Source organism: Lichenostomus cassidix, chromosome 5 (genome assembly GCF_008360975.1).
Source record: "Lichenostomus cassidix isolate B80296 chromosome 5, HeHo_3.0, whole genome shotgun sequence".
Classification (NCBI taxonomy): domain Eukaryota; kingdom Metazoa; phylum Chordata; class Aves; order Passeriformes; family Meliphagidae; genus Lichenostomus; species Lichenostomus cassidix.
In genome coordinates, this window is record NC_139486.1 from 26,800,051 (window position 1) to 26,821,543 (window position 21,493).

At 39.1% G+C, this 21,493-nt stretch overlaps 1 protein-coding gene across 9 annotated transcripts in view; it reads left to right on the forward strand.

The window, feature by feature from the left end:
- The first annotated feature begins 2,494 nt into the window (after positions 1-2,494).
- HECTD1 (HECT domain E3 ubiquitin protein ligase 1) overlaps positions 2,495-21,493 on the forward strand; it is a 61,425-nt gene continuing 42,426 nt past the window's right edge. For all 9 annotated transcript variants that reach the window (XM_085061945.1, XM_085061952.1, XM_085061953.1 and 6 more), the window contains exons 1-4: positions 2,495-2,649; positions 4,731-5,006; positions 19,840-20,074; positions 21,006-21,233. In XM_085061945.1, coding sequence (XP_084918071.1) covers positions 4,867-5,006; positions 19,840-20,074; positions 21,006-21,233 — 603 coding nt within the window. In that variant the 5' untranslated portion in view covers positions 2,495-2,649; positions 4,731-4,866. The remainder of the gene's footprint in view (positions 2,650-4,730; positions 5,007-19,839; positions 20,075-21,005; positions 21,234-21,493) is intronic.

Here is a 21,493-nt window from a genome sequence, read left to right on the forward strand (position 1 = left end):
CTAAGACATTTCTGACTCCGGCATTACTATCTCCTTATTTTGTAAAGGAGGGAACAGAGGCATGCAGTGATTAAGGGATTAGGCCAAGGTCATCCATGAAGTGCGTGTCAGCTAGTGTTAGCATTTAGGTCATTTTCTAACTGAATGAAAAATACATACCTTGCACAAGTGCGGGGAACTGGAGATGTTTTTGCAAGTTTTACACAATGCTCAGTGTGGTTTCCTTCAAAGCAGCTATGGCAGCCAAGATCCATTACTTGTCACTTCAGTACATGCCATCACTTGCCTTGTGGCTGCACTAATCCACACAAAGTCTTTTTTCCTCAGAAGGCTTAGGCCTAGCACTAATGGAACAATAGACATGGGCTGGAAATTTGGGTGTCTGAACAAAACTCCACTCACGTGAAAACTCAAACAAATGTGAGTAACTCCATAAAAATGACTGATGTGATTCTTAGGTCTTTCTTATCTGCTAAGTGCACTCTCACTTGCTAGTGATTTCCTTCTCAGTAAGCATTAGAGAGCAGGCACTTTTGAAGAGGCAGTTCTAGTCTGTATCACAGAGGGAGCCTGAAACAGTAACTTCAGGGGAATCACTTGCTGTTATGAATTTCAGCGGTGTACTCTCTGACAACTGCCAAAACTAATTTCAATGCCCTTCAGCACAGGAAGTGAAAAAAAGTATTAATCAGTCAATGAACATATATATATTGTAAGAAGTATATAATAAATTAAGCAGAAATTATCTAGTTAGTGCTATTTTCCAGATTTGCTCTGGTGAGAAGAAATTGCAAACGAGGAACAAAAATCACTAGCAAACTCTTAAATATTGCAGATGTATCAAAATGAAAAAAAGATCCTGATTCCTGACTGAAGCAATAATACATTACTCAATATAGTTCTCTGAGTAAAAAAAAAAAAAAATTGGACATATGAAATTAGGGAATTAATGCAACAGGACATAGAAGTATTTATGTTTAGAAATAACTATATACAGCACTGAAAATTATTTCCAGTATTTAAGTTTTGTACTCCTCCTTAATAGTACTTTAAATCCATTATTCATATTCTTTTCATGTACAATATTTAAAATTTTTATTTTGTTCCTAAACTGATCTGTATTTTTATATCCTTGTGTTCTCCACAAATAACCATGTATCTGTCCAGACACCTGAACCAGAAACTGCATTCTATGTGAAAAGAGTGAAACGTTTGCTTGATTTCAAAGTTTTTGGTCTCTACAATCAACAATTGGGACTTATTTTTGGTCTTCAGAAGAAATTATTAGTATTTCTTTAACTGAAACTGTTCTCCACAAAAAAAGCAAAGGCAACTAGCATCATGCAACAGGAGCAAGGTCACTCAGCAGATGCAGGTCTCATAAGTCTGGCCTAATTCTGCTGCTTCTGCACTGGTGAAAAGCGAAAGAAGACCAAGTTTCTAAATTAAAAGACTGTAGACTCAGTCCTCCCACTGCCTTGTGTCCTAAACATTAAGCATATCAGAAGTCTTCCTGACTTCTGAAAGAAACGCACAAGCAAAGGATACACATGCAAATCTTGACTGGGCTGGAACACGGTTGCTGTTAACAGAGATGTAATGTGATAAGACAGAAAGGCTAAGCTGCCTTAGAAATCAGAAAACCCCTGCACCAATAAAGACAACACTTTCTCGAGGTGTTATTACAATATTGAGCAATAAAAATGTTGGCATTCGGCAAGTTTTAACCAAGCATGACTACTATCGCCTTTTTGTTCAGTGTGTAGTTTTAGCCTCCTAATTACAGGAAATGTCTATGATGTAGGTAGGAGTGACATTCAAATGTACAATAATCTTATTTAATAGGCTTAAATTCCTTTGCAAAACATGTCATCCTACAAAGAAGGAAATTATTTTGAAGATCCTCAAAGATTTTCAGTTTCTAGCCGTTTGCTTCCTTTGTCTTTTTGCAAGGTAGTAATTGCACAGCATTTTGCAGCACACATGGCAACAGACTACTCTACTGCAAAAGGCGTCTCAAGCTACACTCAAGCGTAGCTGCAGCACTTCAAACTCACTACTCGGTAAGAGCAACCGAAACCCTCTTGCTCTGCAAGGCCCTGTTCAAACCCTGCGGTGTTCAATCCGCTCACCAGATCCCCTTTAATGGAGGTGCTGCACGGGGACCAGTGTTTTCAAGACTGGGCCCTGGAAAGTGTAAGCCCCGCCGAAAATGCAAAGAATATTATATTGAATAACCAGAATATGGCAAGAAATGAAATTAGGTGTAAGCCATAAGAAAACAAATCCCCACGCGGCCAGAGAACGGCCACGCGAGCGGGGAGGGCCCTGTGCCGGGCAGGCCGCGGCCGGAGCTCCCCGCGCCCTCGCTCGCAGCTCCGCAGCGGCGGCGCGGGGCGGAGCGGCCCGCGGGCTCGGCCCTTCTCCGCCGAGCCTGCCGCAGCGCCCCCAGCGGCCGCCCGGCCGCCCCAGCTCCGCCCCGAGCGCGGCTGCTGCCCCGCCCGCCCACCCCGCACGGGCGGAGCGCCATGGATGCCGCTGGCCGCCGCCTGCCGCGGGGCTCGGGCTGCCGCCGCCGCGCCGCTGCCCCGCTCTCGGCGCGGCGCTGAGGAGGGCTCGGCTCCGGCGAGGAGATTGCGGGAGACTGAGGTGAGCGGTGGCGGTGGCGCGGGGCCTCTTCTGCCGGCGCTGGGAGACGGCGCCTTTCCCGAGCCGCCAGGCCGGGTCACCCTGCGCGGCCTGCGGCTCGCCGGGAACTCGAGCGTCGCTGCCCGGGCCTGGCGGGCCGGGAGGGAGCGGGCCGGAGCGGCGGGCGGGGGGAGGCGGCGGGTGCCGGGAAGTCTCCGCGAGGGGCCGGGGCAGAGCGGGGCGGCGGTGCCGGGAGCCCCTCGCTCCAGCGGGTGCCCCGTGCGGGGGCGGCGGGGAGGGGAGGCGGTGCCTGTCGTGCCCCGGGCGGCGCCGTGTGGGGAAGGGGCCCGAAGCGGCTCGCGGGCCCGGGGCCCAAACCTGCTGTGTGCGAGCAGGCCCGGGCGGGCGGCGTGAGCCGGGCTGCGGCCTGGCCCTGCTCCGTGCGGCGCTCCCGGCAGTCCCGGCCGCTCGCCACGCTCCCCGTGCTGTGCCGTGCTTCCTTTACACTCCGTCTGGGCTGCGAGAACAGCAGGTGCCTGGGTTAAACTTACCCCGCTTTCACTGTCTCTCTTGATTTTCTTGTCTCTCTCGCTATTTTCTTGTCTCTCTCTCCCTCTCCCCGCTCCCGGAAATAACGATTTAGTCGCGTTAAGGAGAGGTAGAACACATAACACGATCCCACTTTTACTGGCTGAAAGTAGTTTTATTTAGGATTAGAGCAGGAAATGCAGTCTGTAAACAGCTCGGAGAATCATAGGCATTGTTTAAAACACCGAAAAACAATTTACTAATATTAAATTACTTTTTAGAGCAAGATAATATCAAATCTCTAACTGGCATAATTGAGTGATCTGTAATATTATGGTCCTAAATTACATAAAAATCCTATCTGTTGTACTTCTGTCACATCTTTGAGTTCAAAGCTGTGTGAAAGAAGCTATTGTGAAAGAGCACTGCTGATTCAGTGTGTGTTTCTTCATATAATACTAATTTCTGAGTCCCTTTTGTAGACATGCCCTTGATAGAGTTATTTTTTAACTATTAACTCATTAGCAGCAGGTAAACAAGTTGGCAGACTTTGTCCAGATCAAGCTTCTCCCTCCCACATCACCTCCCCCCAGCTTGTGGGGACACTGTCCAGCATTTCTTATTTACGTATGAGTTTGATAAACTAATTCTTCTTCTCGAAGTTATACTTTAAATGAGTATTTTTTTTCTTGTGTATCTGATTTGGAGAGATTGGTTTGTAACCCATTAGCTTTTATATGAAAATAGTCATGTTTGCTGTGTTCTTAAGCAAGGGAGGTGAATTGGACTGTTTGTTAAACACAAAGTAAAAAAGTAAGCACACGGGTCAAAAATATCTCAACATTTTAAAGGGACTTTTTTGGTCTTCAGCCTCTATTACAACTATGGCATTGGGCCAGCAAATAATGTTGTTTTCCTTACATATATGTGAATTATTTGAATTATTCACTGGATTTTTTGGAAAGCTATGAATTAATTTTTTTTAAAAAGCCCCCAAATAACCCAACAAACCCCTAACTCTTGAAAATGGAAGTGATTTCTAAGTTGTCTTTTTTATCGTTTCACACAAAAAGCCTATTTTCCTTATGTTTGAATGCTATTTTAAAAGATGAAGGATTAATAAAAGGTTTCCAAAGATTCTGCAAGTCTGTAATTGTGCGTATCAGTTTTTTGTTTAATGGATTTCTATTTAAAATGTGTAATTATCTTTCTATATTCGAATATTTTTGTGAGGAGGTAATCCATCTCTCATAAGACTGAACACTTTATAATGAAGTGATATTAGAGAAACAGGATGGGTAAGACATCACTTTCTTTCTTTTAGCTCTGAGAATACACAAAAGGGTTAAGCATGATTTTTCTAGCTTTAATTTTGAGTTTTCCTCAAAACAGAAGAAACTCATTACTGTTTACTTGCTTGTAAAGCTTGAAAAAACCCCATTTGCCGATAAAATATGTGGAAGTTTCCTTAATTTCAGCCCAAATATGTGCTATACATTTTAGAGAGGACCAAATACCCGAAGTTTAACAAGAAGATTGTGATGTTGATTACATTTTTTACTTTTTCTTGCCAGGTGAAAACTGCAAAAGCGTGAGGCTGACTGAAGAGAGGAATTGATTGTGCTGAAGTTAGTCTGGCTTCAACAATTAAAGGATATTTTTGGTACTTTTTAATTGAAGTGGAGGCGGCTTTTTTTTTAATAAAAAACCATGGCAGATGTGGACCCAGACACGTTGCTGGAATGGCTGCAGATGGGGCAGGGGGATGAAAGGGATATGCAGCTAATAGCACTGGAACAGCTCTGCATGCTGCTTCTGATGTCAGACAACGTGGATCGCTGTTTTGAAACGTAAGTAGTTTTGGCTTTCGTTTATGGAATGTTATTTTCCTCTTTCTGTAGCTGAATGTAATATTTAACATTCCTAGAAACTTTCAGCCTCAGATATGTTTTTACAAATGAACTTTAGTTTAGATCACTGAAGTCAAGTGTTTCTGTTAATGTCAAGTGAAGTGCCCTTGTCTGATTAAAAATGTAATGTTGTTTGGGTGATGTGCTGTGCCTGTTCTGACACTGATTGCAACTCTTAATACATTTCTTTAAATTAAAAGATGTGGATTTGGGGTGGGGGGTGGAGTTGGTGTGGTGGTTTTTTGTTTGCTTTGGGTTTTTTGGTTGGGTTTTCATTTTGGTTTTTCGTTTTCTGGGTTTTTTGGCCTTTTTTTGGGCTTTTGTTTTTTTGTGGGGTTTTTTTTTGGTTTGTTTTTGGTATTTTGGTAGAGAAAAAGTTTTTTTTGCATTAGGGTTGTAATGATCACCTAGATTTATCTAACCATCCATACTCTCATAATACTTTTATCAAGGGATATAGTAGCTTTTTTGAGTTCTATAAATCCAAGCAAAAATCACAGATAATAACCATTGTTCACACATATATTTTGCCCCTTCTTTCACGCATTTTGCTGTTCATGCCACCCTCCTTTTCAACTGCATTTGTACACCTCATACAGCACAGTCTCTGCACTTACACCTTTTTACATTTCTCACAGCACAAAATGCTGATATAATCACTTCTGTTACTTGGGTGTTGCTGTGTTTGTGTTACACTGCTTTCTGTGAGAGCCCACCATTTGTCTGGAAGAGGTAGCAAAAGTGTAAGCAATCACAACTTCTGCTTTCTTTGTTGGTTTCTTCAGTTCTGATTTTCATGCTCTTGCCTCTCTTCTTTTCCATGTTTTTTTTCCATTGCTCTGACTTTCTTCTCCTAATAAAGTGTGGCTAGTGTTTTTTAGATACATCCTGCTTTTAGTACTATGGATTTAGAGGCATTTAAGAAGGTATCTGTTACACTGTTTAGTTTTGTAGCTCTGAAGGAAACAGTTTTCGGACACCTCTTAGAAGCTGTTCTCATGACTGCATTTATTACAGGAATTGTAAAATTCACGCATCTCTAAAATTTGGAATTGTAGTAGTTGCAGAACATTGAACACAATTTTGTTCGGTGCTTTAGAATTTGAAATTGCCTGTTCTTTGCCTTGGTGAGCTTACAGGTAAACTTTTGACTTGGAGGAGCCTTACTGTAGGGAGATCCATTCAACTTCCCTATCTGTCCTCATACTACTGATACTGATACTCAGAGTTCACCACTGTAGAGGAAAACTTGGTAGTTAAGAATGAATTTTTCTGACGAGTCTGGGTGAACTGCCTGCTTCAGGATATTCTGTTCTATACTGAAGTAGAATTAGGCATAAACGTTTTTAAGGTTATCTTCTGAGTATTTGAGAGACAGGAATGAAATGTCAATGTTTCAACATATAAAGCAGTTGTGGGTTTTATGCATCTTATTTAGAACAGACTCTTATTACAAAATAAATGAACTAAATAGTCCAAGTGCTTTTTTTTTCCTTAAAATGTACATAATGAGTGCTTTGTTATTGCACTGTTGTGGTTTTAAAGTTATTTATGTCTGAAAGAAGAAATATTTAAAATGCCATTTGGCATTTTAGTTTTCGGTTTGAGTCTTGTTATAGTTTAATTTTACTGGTATTCTAAGCTCTCTATTTCTTTTGGTCTTTTAAGTTTTCCTCAAAAAGAACAGAATGAAATGTAAATTGGGAAGAACTTACCAAGGTTCTCTGCCTATTGAAGTGATTTTGCAATAATGTTAAAACTGCTACTTTTTATTGGCTCTGATGATATACTGAAGTATATGATCTGGTACCATGTATTTGGTGCGCTGACATGGTAGCTCGTTACCTTATTCCCATTTATCACCCACTGCTTTTATTCCTCCCAACAATATTCTTGTTCCTGCCACTGTCAGAGCTTATTGGACTCCTCTAATTCCCTGAAAGAGCAAGCTGCTCTTTAAACCTGCTGGAGGTGGTTGTTAGTTTTCTGCTGTTTCAGTGAGTTACAGCATATAGAGAGGTGTCTAATGAGCACTGGAGGTGGAACTGCATAACTGGAAATATGGGAGAAGCAGAGAAAGGTATACAGTCCTCCGTGGGGAACTTCCAGTGGATTTTCTCAGGTGCTTATGGGTGCCTGCATTTCAAGGTGACTTTATTTATTTTGAAACTCTCTAAGAAGTGGATGATATCTTGAAAAGTATTTAGAAAATCTTTCCAAATGACAGTTCAAATAGCCAAAATTGTCATGTGCTGGGATGGTGTAACTAAAATAATAACAGATAATATTTTATAGTTTCTTTTCGGCTGTTTTTTAAAAGGAGTTGTTGTTTGCTGAAATGGGAGATTTACTGTATGACAGAAGGGCTGCCAAACCCCCATTTTTCAGGAACTAATTTTGAAAATATTTTCAGTGCATGGCTGGTCTAGAATATGGATACATTTTTCTGTTGGTAAGAAAACCAGCCTTTAGACTTTACAAATTTTTTTTCATCTAGTAAGAACAGCATTTCCAAGTTTTTGGATGCTGTGTGCATATTATTTGAAGATCTTGGAATTGTTTATTTTTTATTAGTTATATGTTGACAGAACTTAAAATTTTTCATCTGTGAAACTCAGCAACTGGCAGATGGAAGGTGGACTCTTAAAACAGTTTCTTGGAGAATGAAATGTTTTTCAGAGCTCAGAGTGACTTTAAATATTAAGTGTCAGTCCACATTTACATGAGAAATTATTTGGCTTTGTGATGTAAGCTAAGAAAAAGCTCATCATTTTAGTGAGGTACATCTGGTGATGGAAAGCTGCATGTGGTGAGGACTGTCAAAGCTGTGAAACAAAACCACATTAAAAATATTGACATGAATGCTATGCACCTTCTCTAAAACCACAACGCAGTTTCCAGACTGATTTCTTAAAGAGTTAAGGGCAATATGCAATCTCACTTAGCAAAGAAAGTACAAAGTTGGAGGGGGGAAAAAGTATTGCAGTGTTGGGACTCAGAATCTTGTGTTTCATTTTTGAAAAAAAGTAACCAGGTTACTTTGCAAACATGTTCTCAAGGAAATGATATAGTTAATGATAAAGCTAATAGTTTGCTTCTTTACAAGAATAATGGATATTGAAATTAGTGTTTCAGATCAGCTCAAAACTGGAAGCAGGCACATGTGCAGGGTGGTGTGTTTCATAGTGTTCCTGCAGAGTTCTAGCAGCATCACAGCAGATATTGGGGTATGCAGCTGATTAACAGGTAGTGCTGCCAAATAATTGATATTTCTTTACTTCTTCCCAGATTTACGTGTTACATCCAATTACATTATTTTCGAACTTACTCATATGTTAACATTACAAAAATCAGCGGCATATTCATCTTCTGGTGATAATGAGTCACAAACACTGCATGAAGAATGGCTAACATTTTACCAGCAGCAAAAGCCAGTAGCTTGAACTACAGAAACTTTATGAATGAGAAATGGTTCTGTTAAGTAGTTGAGTTGGAGTGAAACAGTGAAACTGTTGTAATTATAAGTGTTAGTTCCAAATTGTAGTTAAACTGCGTGCTATTAAATCCACTTGAACAGGAGTTTAAAGAATGCATTTTATATAAACTTAATTGAAATTATGGGGGGAGGTTGTCTTTTAACTTACCTATAACAATTGAAATGTATGTAGAGGCCCTTAGTTACAACCTCATGTTATTAATGTAACCCTTTTCTGCATAGGTGTTTCAAATTATAATTTTTTCACCTCCTGTGATTGTTTCAAATATTTTGGTGAAATAAAATGAGAACTCTTCTGGTTGGGCTTTCTGTTGCTGTTTTCTTTTCCTGTCTGCCAGAGTAAAAGTACTTAGCAAGAAAAATATTATTTATATATTTTCCTTAATTACAATGAAAATTTTTAGAAAAAGACACTAATATAACAAACTAAGACCTGATTAAAACCTTTTTTACACAGCAGATGAAATAGACGTTATTAATGCTCAGAAGAAGAAAACATATTTTCGTCTTTGGCTATTCCCTAAGTCACCTCTGTATATTTAGCCTTAACAGATTTGGTAAGCAAAAAAATATCAGGAGTTGTCAGCTCATTTGACAAGTAGAAACAAATTATACAAAGAGTCTTATTTTAGGGTTCTAGTATGAAAAAAAAAATCCTTTCAGTTTATTTTATGGATCATATGTGTTTACTTTAATTCACACTAAACCTCATTCTTCCCAAAGTATCTATTCACCAGGGAAAAAGTATATATCTTTATCTTGCATTTGCTAACAATTATGAGAAGAAATTCTAGTGAACCGAAGACTGTTGATGTGAGCTACTGAGATGTGCAGTAATATGGAACAGTTTAGCTTTACCTCCACCTGATTGCTTAGAACTACATTCTCCTGTCTTTATCAAGGTTCTAAAACTCCAGGAAATCAAAGCTATATAGAGAAAACCAAATTTTCTTGTAGAGATAGGGATAGGAATCCAAAGTGGTGATTTTCAGGAACATATTTACAATCTGGACTGCCTTTACAAGCATCTTTGTAATTCAGGCAGCAAAGTGCCCTTTAACAGGTCTGACAGTCGTGGCAAAACTAACAGGCTGAGAGAACAGCTCTGTTGGTATCAAGATGGTTTCGTGTTTTGTCCTACAGATTTGCTCGTTTTGTTATTTTAAGGAAAAAAATAAAGTCAGACCATTGTTACAGTTTTGTGCTGGAGTGCAGCAATGAGTAAATTAGAATAAGTATTGCTGTCAACAATAGACTGCAGTTTTAATTATTTTAAACCATGCAAAGCATATGTTCTTAGTGAACTATTGGTTTGGACTAATGCAGACATCTCTCCCAAATGAAATTTTATAACCTTTATAATGGCAAGTCTCGTGTGATTCCTACTGGTTTTTTTTCTGTTAATGAAGGCAGAGGGCTATGGCAGCAGTGAAATACCAGCACTGGAGTAATTTACTCTGTGGCCTCCAATATGGTGGGATCTTCAGCATTCTGTAGCGGTTTTCTGAGATGGAAATAATGGTGTGTTCTGTATTTTTCAGGGAGCAATCTTGTTACAATGTAATGTTTGGAATTTTTCTTGATTTTTAAATCTGTTGTTCTTTTTGGTCTGTTTTTCAGTTATAAGAATTTTAAAATACTGATGTCTTTCTGGTTGCTCTTTGTAAAATAGGAATTGTGGTCTCATTGGCACTGGTATTGTGGAGATTAATTAACCTTGTCTAGTTATTTTGAGAATCTCAGTGGTTGCAAAGGCCAGAGGGGAAGATTAAGTCTAAATTGACATCCTCTCTTCTGTTCCGGCCCTTATATTTTATGCAGTTATTACTGGATTGAGCATTTTGTTTGATACAAGCATAATGTGTACCTAGTAGTTCTGAGAGGGCATCCTACATAATTTTGCCCTCTCTTTTGCTATTAAATCTGATGCCTAAGTTGCCTTCGTTGTTGAAATTTGCTTGTTCTTTTCCATATGAATTGGCCAGACTGATGCATTCTGTAGACAGCAGTCAGTTCACCATTTCCTATTTAGATTAAAAGCCATTAGTGTTCTCACTGTGAATGTACCTGCACACAAAGATTTTATCAGCTCTTGATCTTCCTCCCCTTTTCTTGTTCTTCAGTTTACATGTTCTTCAGAAATATTTTCCAGTGTTGTTATCGTCCATGCTGTTTATAGTAGTACCTTTGACTTACTGTTAACAGTTAAACATGCCAAGTTTAGTTAGTGGTTTCCAAAACATTGTACAGTAAGTATATTTTTAGTTATCTATCTTCAGAGTTGCTTTCAAGGATATGATTGCTTGCTGCTTAAGTATGGCTTGATGTGTTGCCTAGACTAAGATCTATAGTTTGGTATTTGTATGTGTTAGAACACATTTTGTTTAAATGAGCCCATGCCTCTGGGTATTCCAGACAACTGTGTAACTCATCACATTGTCACTATTTATTAGTCTGGCATTTAAAAAAAATTTTTTTAGTAGTATCATCAAGTATCCTTTTCTTGTTCAGAATTTTGTGTGTGAGATAAAACTGAAATGATTCTTGCAAATACTATGCAAAAGATGGGTACAGAATGTTAAGGCAGCTGGTTAATGACATTTTGAAAGAGTCAGCTACTAGCAGATTGGATGAGACCAATAAAAGAGATGTTATAGGAATTTCAAATTGTGGGCTTCCTTTCTTGAGTGACTACCAGTCAAGTGATTTTTAGTATTGGCCTCTTAAGAAGAGGTATAGATAGCAGAGATGTTATGTAGATTGCTAATAGGGAAGTGGAAGTTTTCTTGTGTAAGTCAGTTCTCCTTTTGAGCACCTGGGAATCCAGTAGAAGCTAGTGGGGAGATGTGCATATTTAGGTACATACACAAAAATCATACTTTTTGTTTTAATTGCTTATTTCCTTTTGAAATGTTGACAGATGTAATATGTACTCAAAGCATTATCTGTTTGCACAATTGAGGTTGCTACTAGTGGGAATCATAGGCAGAAAGACCTGTACTTTCACATTTGTTAATTTATTCAGCTGTTGTGGACTAAGTTTCTGTAAAATATTTACAAAATGCTGGAGATTGGAGAACAAACATGTGGAATTACTGCCCTGAGATGTGGCATAGCTTTTGTAAGATGCTGAAAAATGCCAAAAGCAGCCTAACCACGTCCTTAATAAGTTCAAGAATAAAGCAATGATAACTTATTTAGAAATACAGAGCTTACCTATCTGTAGAAGCTGTTTCCTTGTATGGATTTTTCTTATTTTTCATTTTACACAACTGGTATTTATTGAATGTGTAATTGAATACTAAATGTCTAATACTAATTGTCTTCCTGCCTAGTAATGAACTCTCAGAAGAGGGTTCAGCTCTGTCATTTATTTAGCTAAAAGGAAGTTCAGAAGTGTTTTTGAATGTCAAATTTGAATTCTAAATTAATTTCTTTGAATTTCTAATGAAATAGAGTTTCCGTTGGAATGGATCTAGGATGGAATTGTTAATTCTCCAGCTGAATTTTATTGGCCTGAGCTGTGATTTCAGTTAAGAGTAGAAATTCAGAGTTGTGCAAGTTTTAATATTTTGTAATTCTGGAAAAAGTTCCTAAATTGCCTGTTAGTTTTTGGTAGCTTTCTCCTTGTGCTTTTAAAATATGGTATGGTGTGTTTAAAGTCTTATGCAGGAGTAGATGTTTTCTGGACTTTATTTGTATTGTCATGGTGTTATATGAAAACACTGCAAAATATGTTTGGGTAATGGATCCAGAAGAATACATAACAGGCAGTGCAGGTGCGTGGGTTCTCTTGCGGATGGTCTTGATTACTTTGCTGGTGGTTTTGGTTCATGTGTGGAAACAAAACAGCCTGTCAGCAAAAGAAACAATGAGGAAAAGTCTGAGATCTCCTCCCATAGAAAGAACTGCAGAAAGGAAAAGCAATTATTAATAAAAAATTAATTGAAACTAGCTTTGCTTTAAGAACAAATCAGTTGTGCAAGATGTTCTTAAAAATTTTAAAGTTGTGTGACATGTTTTTATCAGGTATATTTTTCCTCAAAAACTATTACTGATGTGAGATTTAACTTAAGTATTTTAGTTTTTATCTAAAATTATTATATATTAAGTAGTGTAGACACATATAATTCCTTATTTTCCCAGTTTTAACTGGTCTCAGCAGATGGTATGCATTAAAGATCCAGCTATTGCTGGCAGGCAGCTGGGCTTGGTTTTCTGCCACAAGTCACATGTCTTGGACCAGGCGGCTTCGCTGAAGGCTTTGTCACATGCCAGGGACTCCGCATCAACTGAATCCAGAGGTTCCTCTGGAATTGAGTAACACACCCTAGTCTTAGCAGGAGTTGTTAACTGTTTTCGGGATGAACCGGACTGGTCTTTTTTCATTATTTTGGATTTTGTTTAAGCACAGCAGTAGTCTTCACCATTATTATTTCTGTTTTAGCTAAGGATTTTAAAGGCATTAAAATATGAAATGTAATTACAGAAATGAGTTTACAGTGCCTATTTTTACTTCCTTGGTATCTTTTTACGTTGGCAGGCTGTAAAATCAGCTGAGTCACTTCATTAGAGTTTAAGGGATTAGCACTGGCAGGAGCTTACTGCTGTAGCTATTTAAGAATTTTGTATCCCTATGGATATTTCTGTTTCTCAGGAGGTGGGTGTGTGTGTGTAAAGGTTCAGAAGTGTGTCAGCATATGGACTTACGCTGATTATAGTGCTGTAAATTCTGTAGAAATATAATTATACTGACAAATTTTCTTAGCCTTTCTTGACATCAAGATGATCATGATATTTAGAAAATGTTTTTAGATAATGTAAATTTTTTGGAGAGAAAGAATGCTTATTAAAGAATTTGTGTATTATGCTCCTTATAACCTAATAACTAATTTTAACTCTGCAAGTATGGATATATTTATTTAAATATAAATTATACAAAACCAGCACTTTTTAATGTGGTGTACTTCTTGATGTCAGTACAGGGAACAGAGAATGCTCTAATGCCCTAATCTTAATAGATCAGACTATAAATGGTGAAGATTGATATGGAATAGTACCTATTTTGGACAAACCTGTCTTTCAGTAAGATCTTTGAAACCTGGTGGGTGGAAAACTTGGAAGATAGTAAGTAACAGCAGCTCTTCTCCTGGGAGTGCAGGAATGAAGTTGGGTGGACATTGAGAGCTGCAAGAATTTAAGTAATTAGCAAGAGCTGTAGTGTGGGTTGTAGAGTAACCTCATTAACTTGAAGTCGGTCTTTCACTAAGGAGTAGCACAGAGTGACCTCATTAATTCACTAAGTAGTCCCTAATCACTCTTCTAAAGTACACATTTAAAGTACTTTAGGAAGTGCCCAATGTGATGTTAATACAGCTCCCTAGAAATGAAAATCTAAGAAGATTCTCCTTTCATTTTCATATTTATTACAAGAAGGGCCTAGATAGAAACCTGAACTTTGGAGGTAACAATTTACCCTTATTTTCTGATTTGAAAGAATAAAAACTATTAAAGAATAATTTTTTCTTTGTTAAAGAAAACTCACCACTGTCTTTTTGCTTATTCCACTGCAAATAGGTCATTGTGAACAGTGGTCCCTTGCCCACAACTTTAAGAATTTTTCATAATTTCTTTTTTCTGAGATATATTACTTTCAGTTAATATATAGTCTGGATAAAAGCAACATGTGAACCCAGTTTTGATATTGGGATGATTTAGAAACTATGCACTTAGCTTTTTTCTCCTTGGTGGGTGTTGATGCTTACAGTAGTTGAAGGTTTATTTGTATATTTTTCTCTTGAAATCAAAAGCATCATCTTTCAGTTGATAGAAGTGTACTAAAAGCTGACCATTGGTTGCTATCCTGTCACATCAGTTCATTCAGTGCTGTAGCTCTGGTCCCAGCCTCCCTTCTGTCCCAGGAAGTTTTGATAACCTTGTTTTTCCCATGTAGACTGTATTTTAAAGGTGAGTCCAATGTGCAGCCATTGTCTGTGGTGTAGACACTCCTCAAATGTTTTGCTTTGCTACCTGTCAAAATACATTTTAGTTTGGAGCATAGCCTTAGTTGGAACAGCAATAAGGTGTATATCACTAAAGGTCCTTAATCTTCCACAGCAAATAATTTGAAGCAGTTTGAGGTCCTTTTGATCCATTTTGGCCTGCCTAAGGAAGCCAGTAAGGATATACCTTGGAATTGTGGTGTAACAATGATGCATACATAACGTGATTTGTCTGACTCACTCTTTGGTTCCTGCTGGTGTTGACTGTGTTTGCTTACTTGATGCTTCATTAAAAAGAGGGGTTGGTCCTGAGAAGGTGCTGTGCGTGGCCTGTTTGCTAGAATTACGTCTAGGTAAGCAGGGGATTTCTCTTCCCTCTGCTTATTTGCTTATGCTTTAGTGCCTTCACTTGGGATTGGATTGAATGAAGATTCAAGGGCTAGTCTAAAAACCCATTTTCACAATTTTGAGGCATAAAAACCATCCACTGAATAAGGGCAAGACTTTCCCTCTCCTTTTGTTGGTCAAATGCCAGTGGAGCTCCCTGAACAGAAGGGAGAGGTGTACTTTGGGCATTTGCTATATGGCTCTGACGGTGTTGCACCTCATCTCTGATTGTGGGGCTGGTGTTCCTACCTACCCCTGCTAATTCTTTCTCTGGCACTACTCACCCAGGCATTTTCTTATCCCTGAGACAAAGTAGAGCTGAGGCTCACAGTTTCAACCACAGGAGACTCATGTTATAGCTTAGCGCAGATGTGGGGATTAAAGGGTGATTGCTATTAAGCTGACCTGTGTACTTTTGTTTGTATGCAGTTATGATAGAAAAGTTAGCTACAGCATAAAGACTGAAGTCCTTCAAAATGATGGCTGGGCAATTTTATGCTGTAATTTTTTAGCCACTAGTTTGAGAAGATCATGTCTGGAGCACAAGGGATATGTTCGTATACTCTTCTTGTCTGCTATTGCAGGCTGAACTGTTGATCTAGACTGTGTGTGAATGACAGAACTGGTACTGTCTGGTCTCTCGTCTGGAACTTTATGCTTTGATAAGGCCTGAGGGCACTCGAGCAATCCAAAAAGATCTGAATTTATCCGTATGGCCTGTGTGTGCTTATGAGTGTAATCTGTGTATCTCCAGAGGAGACTCCACAACCTTTCTGTTTGTAATTGCCAAGTCACTCTCCATGACTCCATAAAAAGTCATGGGAGTCCCAAGTTACTAGAAAAGAAAATGTTGAGCCCATCTGTAAAGGGTAGAAAGGAGGACCCTTGAAACTACCAATCTGTCAGCCTCACTTTTGTGCCTGGGAAGGTCATGGAACAGATCCTCCTAGAAGCTGTGCTAAGGCACATAGAGGACAGGGAGGTGGCTTGAGACAGCCAGCATGGCTTCACCCAGGGCAAGTCCTGCCTGACCAACACTGCTGTAGGGAAGTGGCCTTCTATGATGAAGTGTCTCCATCAGTGGACAGGGGAAAGGCTACAGGTGTCATTGATCTGGACTTCTGTAAAGCCTTTGACAGGAACTAACACCATTCTCTCAAAATTGGAGAGAGAAGGATTTGCTGGATGGACTGTTCGATGGATTAGGAATTGGTTGGATGGTCACATCCAGAGGGTAGTCAATGGCTCAGAGTTCTGATGGACATCAGTGACAAGTGGTGTCCCTCAGGGATCTGTTTTGGGACCAGTGTCATTTAATATCTTCATATATGTGACACAGACAGAGGGATTGAGTGCACCCTCAGCAAGTTTGCAGATGACACCAAGCTGAGTGGTGTGGTTGACACGCCTGAAGGATGGGACGCCATCCAGAGGGACCTGGACAAGCTCAAGAAGTGGGCACATGGGATTCCCATGAGTTTTAACAAGATGAAATACAAGGTGATACACCTGGTTCAGACAACCCCTGGTATCAGCATAGGCTGAGGGAAGAGCAGAGCAGCCCTGCCCAGAAGGACTTGGGGGTGCTGTTGGGTGAAAGGCTGGACATGACCCAGCCATGGGCACTCCCAGCCCAGAGAGCCAATGGTATCCTGGGCTGCATCCAAAGCTGTGTGGGCAGCAGGGAGAGGGAGGGGATTGTGCCCCTCTGCTCTGGTGAGACCCCACCTGTAGTGCTGCATCAGCTCTGGGGTCCCCAGCACAGGAAGGACATTGACCTGCTGGAGTGAGTCCAGAGGAGGGCTGTGAGGATTAGAGGGATGGAGCACCTCTCATGTGAGGAAAGGCTGCGAAAATCTGGATTGTTCAGCCTGGAGAAGAGAAGGCTTTGGGGTGACCTAATTAGGGCCTTCCAGTACCTGAAGGAAGCTTACAAGAAAGCTGTAGAGGGACTTTTTAGAAGACCATGTAGTGACAGAGCAAGGGGGTAAGCTTCTGGCAGCTTCTTACAGAAGCCACCCTTGTAGCTCCCGCTGCTACCAAAACCTGGCCACACAAACCTGATATAGTTGCCCGGAGAAGCTGTGGATGCCCCATGCCTGGAAGTGTTCAAGGCAGGGGTGGGCTGGGCTCTGAGCAACCTAGTCTAGTGAAAGGTGTTCCTGCCCATGGCAGGAGGGTTGGAACTTGTCGCTGTTGAGCAGCTAGTAGAGTAATGAAGTCAGTTCTCAGTGGCAAGAAGGAAAGACCTTTATTGTTTTGATTTCATCATATATATAGAGTTTTCAAAGGTTACCCAGATTGGTCAGTTAGAAACCTCCCCCTAGGCCTGATTGGCCAGGCCTGCACCATCCAGATCTTGAGACACTGTTTTTAATAACATCCAAACTTTATCTTTATTTATAAAACACAAAAAGAGTTCTCATGGGAAAGGCCTGTGCTAGCCACAGGAACTGAATGATCTTTAAGGTCCCTTTCAACCCAGGCCATTCTATGATTCTGTATGTATCTACCAAGAGTTCCTGTGTAGCTAACTAGGGTTTCCTCCTGAAATGTTATGATAAAACATGGTTTTCTTATGGGAGGACTGGAAAGCATTCATCTGAGTCAGAAAATAAGTGTCCTGACAGCAAGTGGAGATTGTTCTGTACTTGCTGATTGAAAAAGTGTGGCCTGTGACTAATGTAGCTAGAGGTTCTGGCATAAAGGTCATTTTAAAATAATCCAGAATCCTTAAGTTTTTGCTAGAGAGCTGTGTTTTTGTAAGGGGAGCGTTGCTGATACAGTGCACTGGCGTTTGTGTGCTGACAAAGAATTCAATATCAATGACATGCTCTTAGTAATTTAGTATTTTTGCTGTGTCTGCTGGGTAATTGGCTCCAGGGGTTAGGTGTTTTAAGGACAGAAATGGATTTCTTCCAAATGTTTTAATTTCCGTTTAAAAAAATCACATCCAAGTTCCTTTTGTATTGTGTCTCTTTAAAAGCTCTTAAATCATAGGGTTAAAAACTAAGTCTTATATTTGCAAAATATGGCTTTTAACTTTCTTCAGCTTTCTGGCCATCTAAGAAAAATGGTTTACTACTCCTACTAGCATTAAAGTAGACAGTGGAGCTCCCTCCCTTCCACTTCGTAAAACACGTGTGGGTTTGGTTTGTTTGGAGCTTTTTAAGATTTATGTTTATTGGATATTTTTTCTTGTAAAATAGTTTGAAGAACATTGTTCATAACAATGTTTTAGGACCTGCCTGGTGTTGCATAAAATTCAATATAAAAGATCCAGCACCAAAACCATTGAGCACATTGCCCACTTTAAATTTTATGTATCGAAGTGCTTCTTGTGTCAGCACATGGTAGTCATCTAATAATGAGTACAAATTTCAGACTTTTTTTTTTCCCCACAGTGGATAATGTCTAAAATACAAAGTTACTATATAAACCCTTCTTAAACATGCAGAGTTAAATAGCAAATTTCTTAAGAACAGCAGACAGTATAGGCTGGATAGGCCAATGTAAGTTTTACATATGTGATTGGGCTTTATTGAAGCTTCAGTTGTTAATTTGTCATTAAGTATCATTGGGTAATGTTTTTTATTTGTCAGGCAGCATTATTAATTACTTCATAAAACATGGTAAGATCTTGATGGTAACTATGAGCATTTTGCTGTCCCAGGATTTGGTACCTTTGTATGAGTCATTGCATACCAGATAGGATACTGAATGACCTCTGAGTCTTCAGAATGACTCATCAACAAGTACTTCACCTGTCTTCCAGACCAAAAAACATGTTGTTATTCTTTCTTTTTGAGATTCAGGAAAGTTTTAGGCCATCTTTTGAAAACCAAAACCCTACTTGAAGAAAAAGTTGCAATATTTGCTTCCTGTAGATTTAGTCTGGTCTCCTATATCTGGGGTTGAGGGATCCAGCTATTTTGACTACTGTCACAGTATACATCCCCTTCACTTAATTCCCCACCATCACCTGGGAAGTCTTGTACCACTGTGCTGAGCCATCATAACGCTAAGTTATTTAGAGTTAAGTAAATACGCTACTAGAAAAGAAATGGACTTAAAATATAGCTCCATGTCTTAGAACTTTTGATCCAAATCAGTCTTATCCACAGCAATCTTAATAATGCAAAGTATTATTTCAGTTTGTATTCCGTATTATCAGAGGGATAGAAGAAGGACCATTGCAGCTTGCTTTTTTCGAAGTTTCGAAGTTTTGGGGATGTTCTTCACCATCCTTGCATATGGAAATGAGGCTAACAATAAAGAGGAGAGCCAGAAGCTACTGAGACATGGATATGGAGAGAAAATGCAATAGATGCAAGCTATGTTAATTAAATATGTTCTCAGTGTGATTAAGGGAAAATAATGAGGCAGGGGGTAGGGGAGGAGACTGAAATAGGATAGAAAGACAAGGGAAATAACACCGAGAAGAAGGACTATTCAGAATTAAATTGTGTATTAAACCCAAAATCTTTAGTCTTTGTATATAAAATTTCATTATTAAGTAGGTAGCTATTAATCATCCTGAACCTTGAAGCTCTGTTAAGAAAACATGCATTTTGTTTGGTACTGTGAGGTTAATTCCTAGAAAAAATTCCCAGCAAGACAAATTTTTCCCCTGTATGACTGTAAAATTTCAATAGTGTTTTTTCTTCTGGCTTCGTAAAGCATCATCTTTTCAGATTACCTACTTGAATTTTCATGTGTCTATGAGATGTAGTGTTCTAGAGGAATGTTCTGAACCAACTATCAACTTAGTTGAGAAAATGATGTGTGCGTGGAAAGCATTAATGTGTTAATGTGGAAGTGTATGAAGTTGCTTAATGTAGAGAAGTTTGCACAGCATAGTAATGTGTTGTGGGTTTTCTTCCTGCAGATGCCCTCCTCGAACTTTTTTGCCAGCACTATGCAAAATTTTCCTTGATGAAAGTGCTCCAGACAATGTATTGGAAGTAACAGCTCGTGCCATAACATATTACCTGGATGTATCAGCTGAGTGCACCCGTAGGATTGTGGGAGTGGATGGAGCTATCAAGGCACTTTGTAATCGTTTAGTAGTTGTGGAACTTAACAACAGAACAAGCAGAGATTTGGCTGAGCAATGTGTGAAGGTATGTGTACTTAATAACTGCTTGTTTTTATGAAGTAACTGGATAATTTGCAATTTTTAAAGAGCTTCGTCATTCTATTTATTTTATTAAAATGTGATGCAAAAACATAGACTATGACAAAAGTGTACATGCTGACACTTTTTAAGGAGTGCTTATCCTTACTGTCAGTCTGCTGCTCTTCACAGCTCAATTTTCTTTTAAAAAATGTATACAAAAAGAAACAAAAACAAACATTAGAAGAAAGGTTTTATATTTATCATGTATGACTAGAATGCTAATAGAACACTAAGGGCTATTTATACGCTACAAAAGAAATGAAGAATTGCTCCAGATACAGATAAATGACCTATTGTAAAAAAAATTGTCTGCTGCCTCTTCAATAGTGCTAGTTACAGCTCCCCTGCACCCTTGTGAAGTTTGTAAAAAAATTTAGAAGACCCTTCCAATATCACATGTAAAGCATAACTCATGGCCATCTGGTAGCAAATAGTTGGAGGCCTTGATCACCATGGCATCAGAATTTATGCATGTATTTCTTATTTACTAGTTCCAGTCTACTCAGGAGTGCATCACTGGCGTAACAGTGCTCTTACAAGTTTCAAAACTCTCAGTTGTGTGTTATCCAAAGACTTTATTCTCCCAGGATGAGAGACTATTACCTGTCTTCATGAACGCCTGTCATGACCATGCCTTTGGGGGATTTTCTTGTATTAGATCCCATATTTTTGAAGAAAGCTGCAACTACTAACAACTAGAGTACTGGAGGGGCTTTGGCCTCTGTTGGGTGTGGAGGAAGAGAGGGGTTTTTCTATTTTCCTGTTGTTTTATTTTCTTAACCAGTTCTGTAGATGGATATAAATATCTGACTATGAATATAACTAATTGACTTCTTGTGTGTATTTCATTGAAATTAAATTTTGTTTTGTCATAGGTGTTAGAATTAATCTGTACCCGTGAGTCAGGAGCTGTGTTTGAAGCTGGAGGGTTGAATTGTGTTCTGACATTCATTCGTGACAGTGGACACCTTGTTCATAAAGATACTTTGCATTCAGCTATGGCTGTAGTATCCAGACTCTGCGGCAAAATGGAGCCTCAGGATTCTTCACTAGAGATCTGTGTGGAATCACTATCTAGTTTATTAAAACATGAAGACCATCAGGTAATGTAATAGTTGGCTCAATGTGCTGTGAATTTAACTTTCATTGTGCTTAATAAAGGAATGACTAGGTAACTTTATATAGCCTCCCTAACCCTATGTTTACAAAGAAGTTGTTATATTTGGGTATTACAATGGTTTCCTTCATTGTTTTAATGATAAGAGAATAAAAACACTGCTTAGTGTTTGACTTCAAGTGCTGGTGTTTGAATATAGTCTTATTTAACCTCTGGAAACTGTATTGAAAAATAGCCTGTAACTTT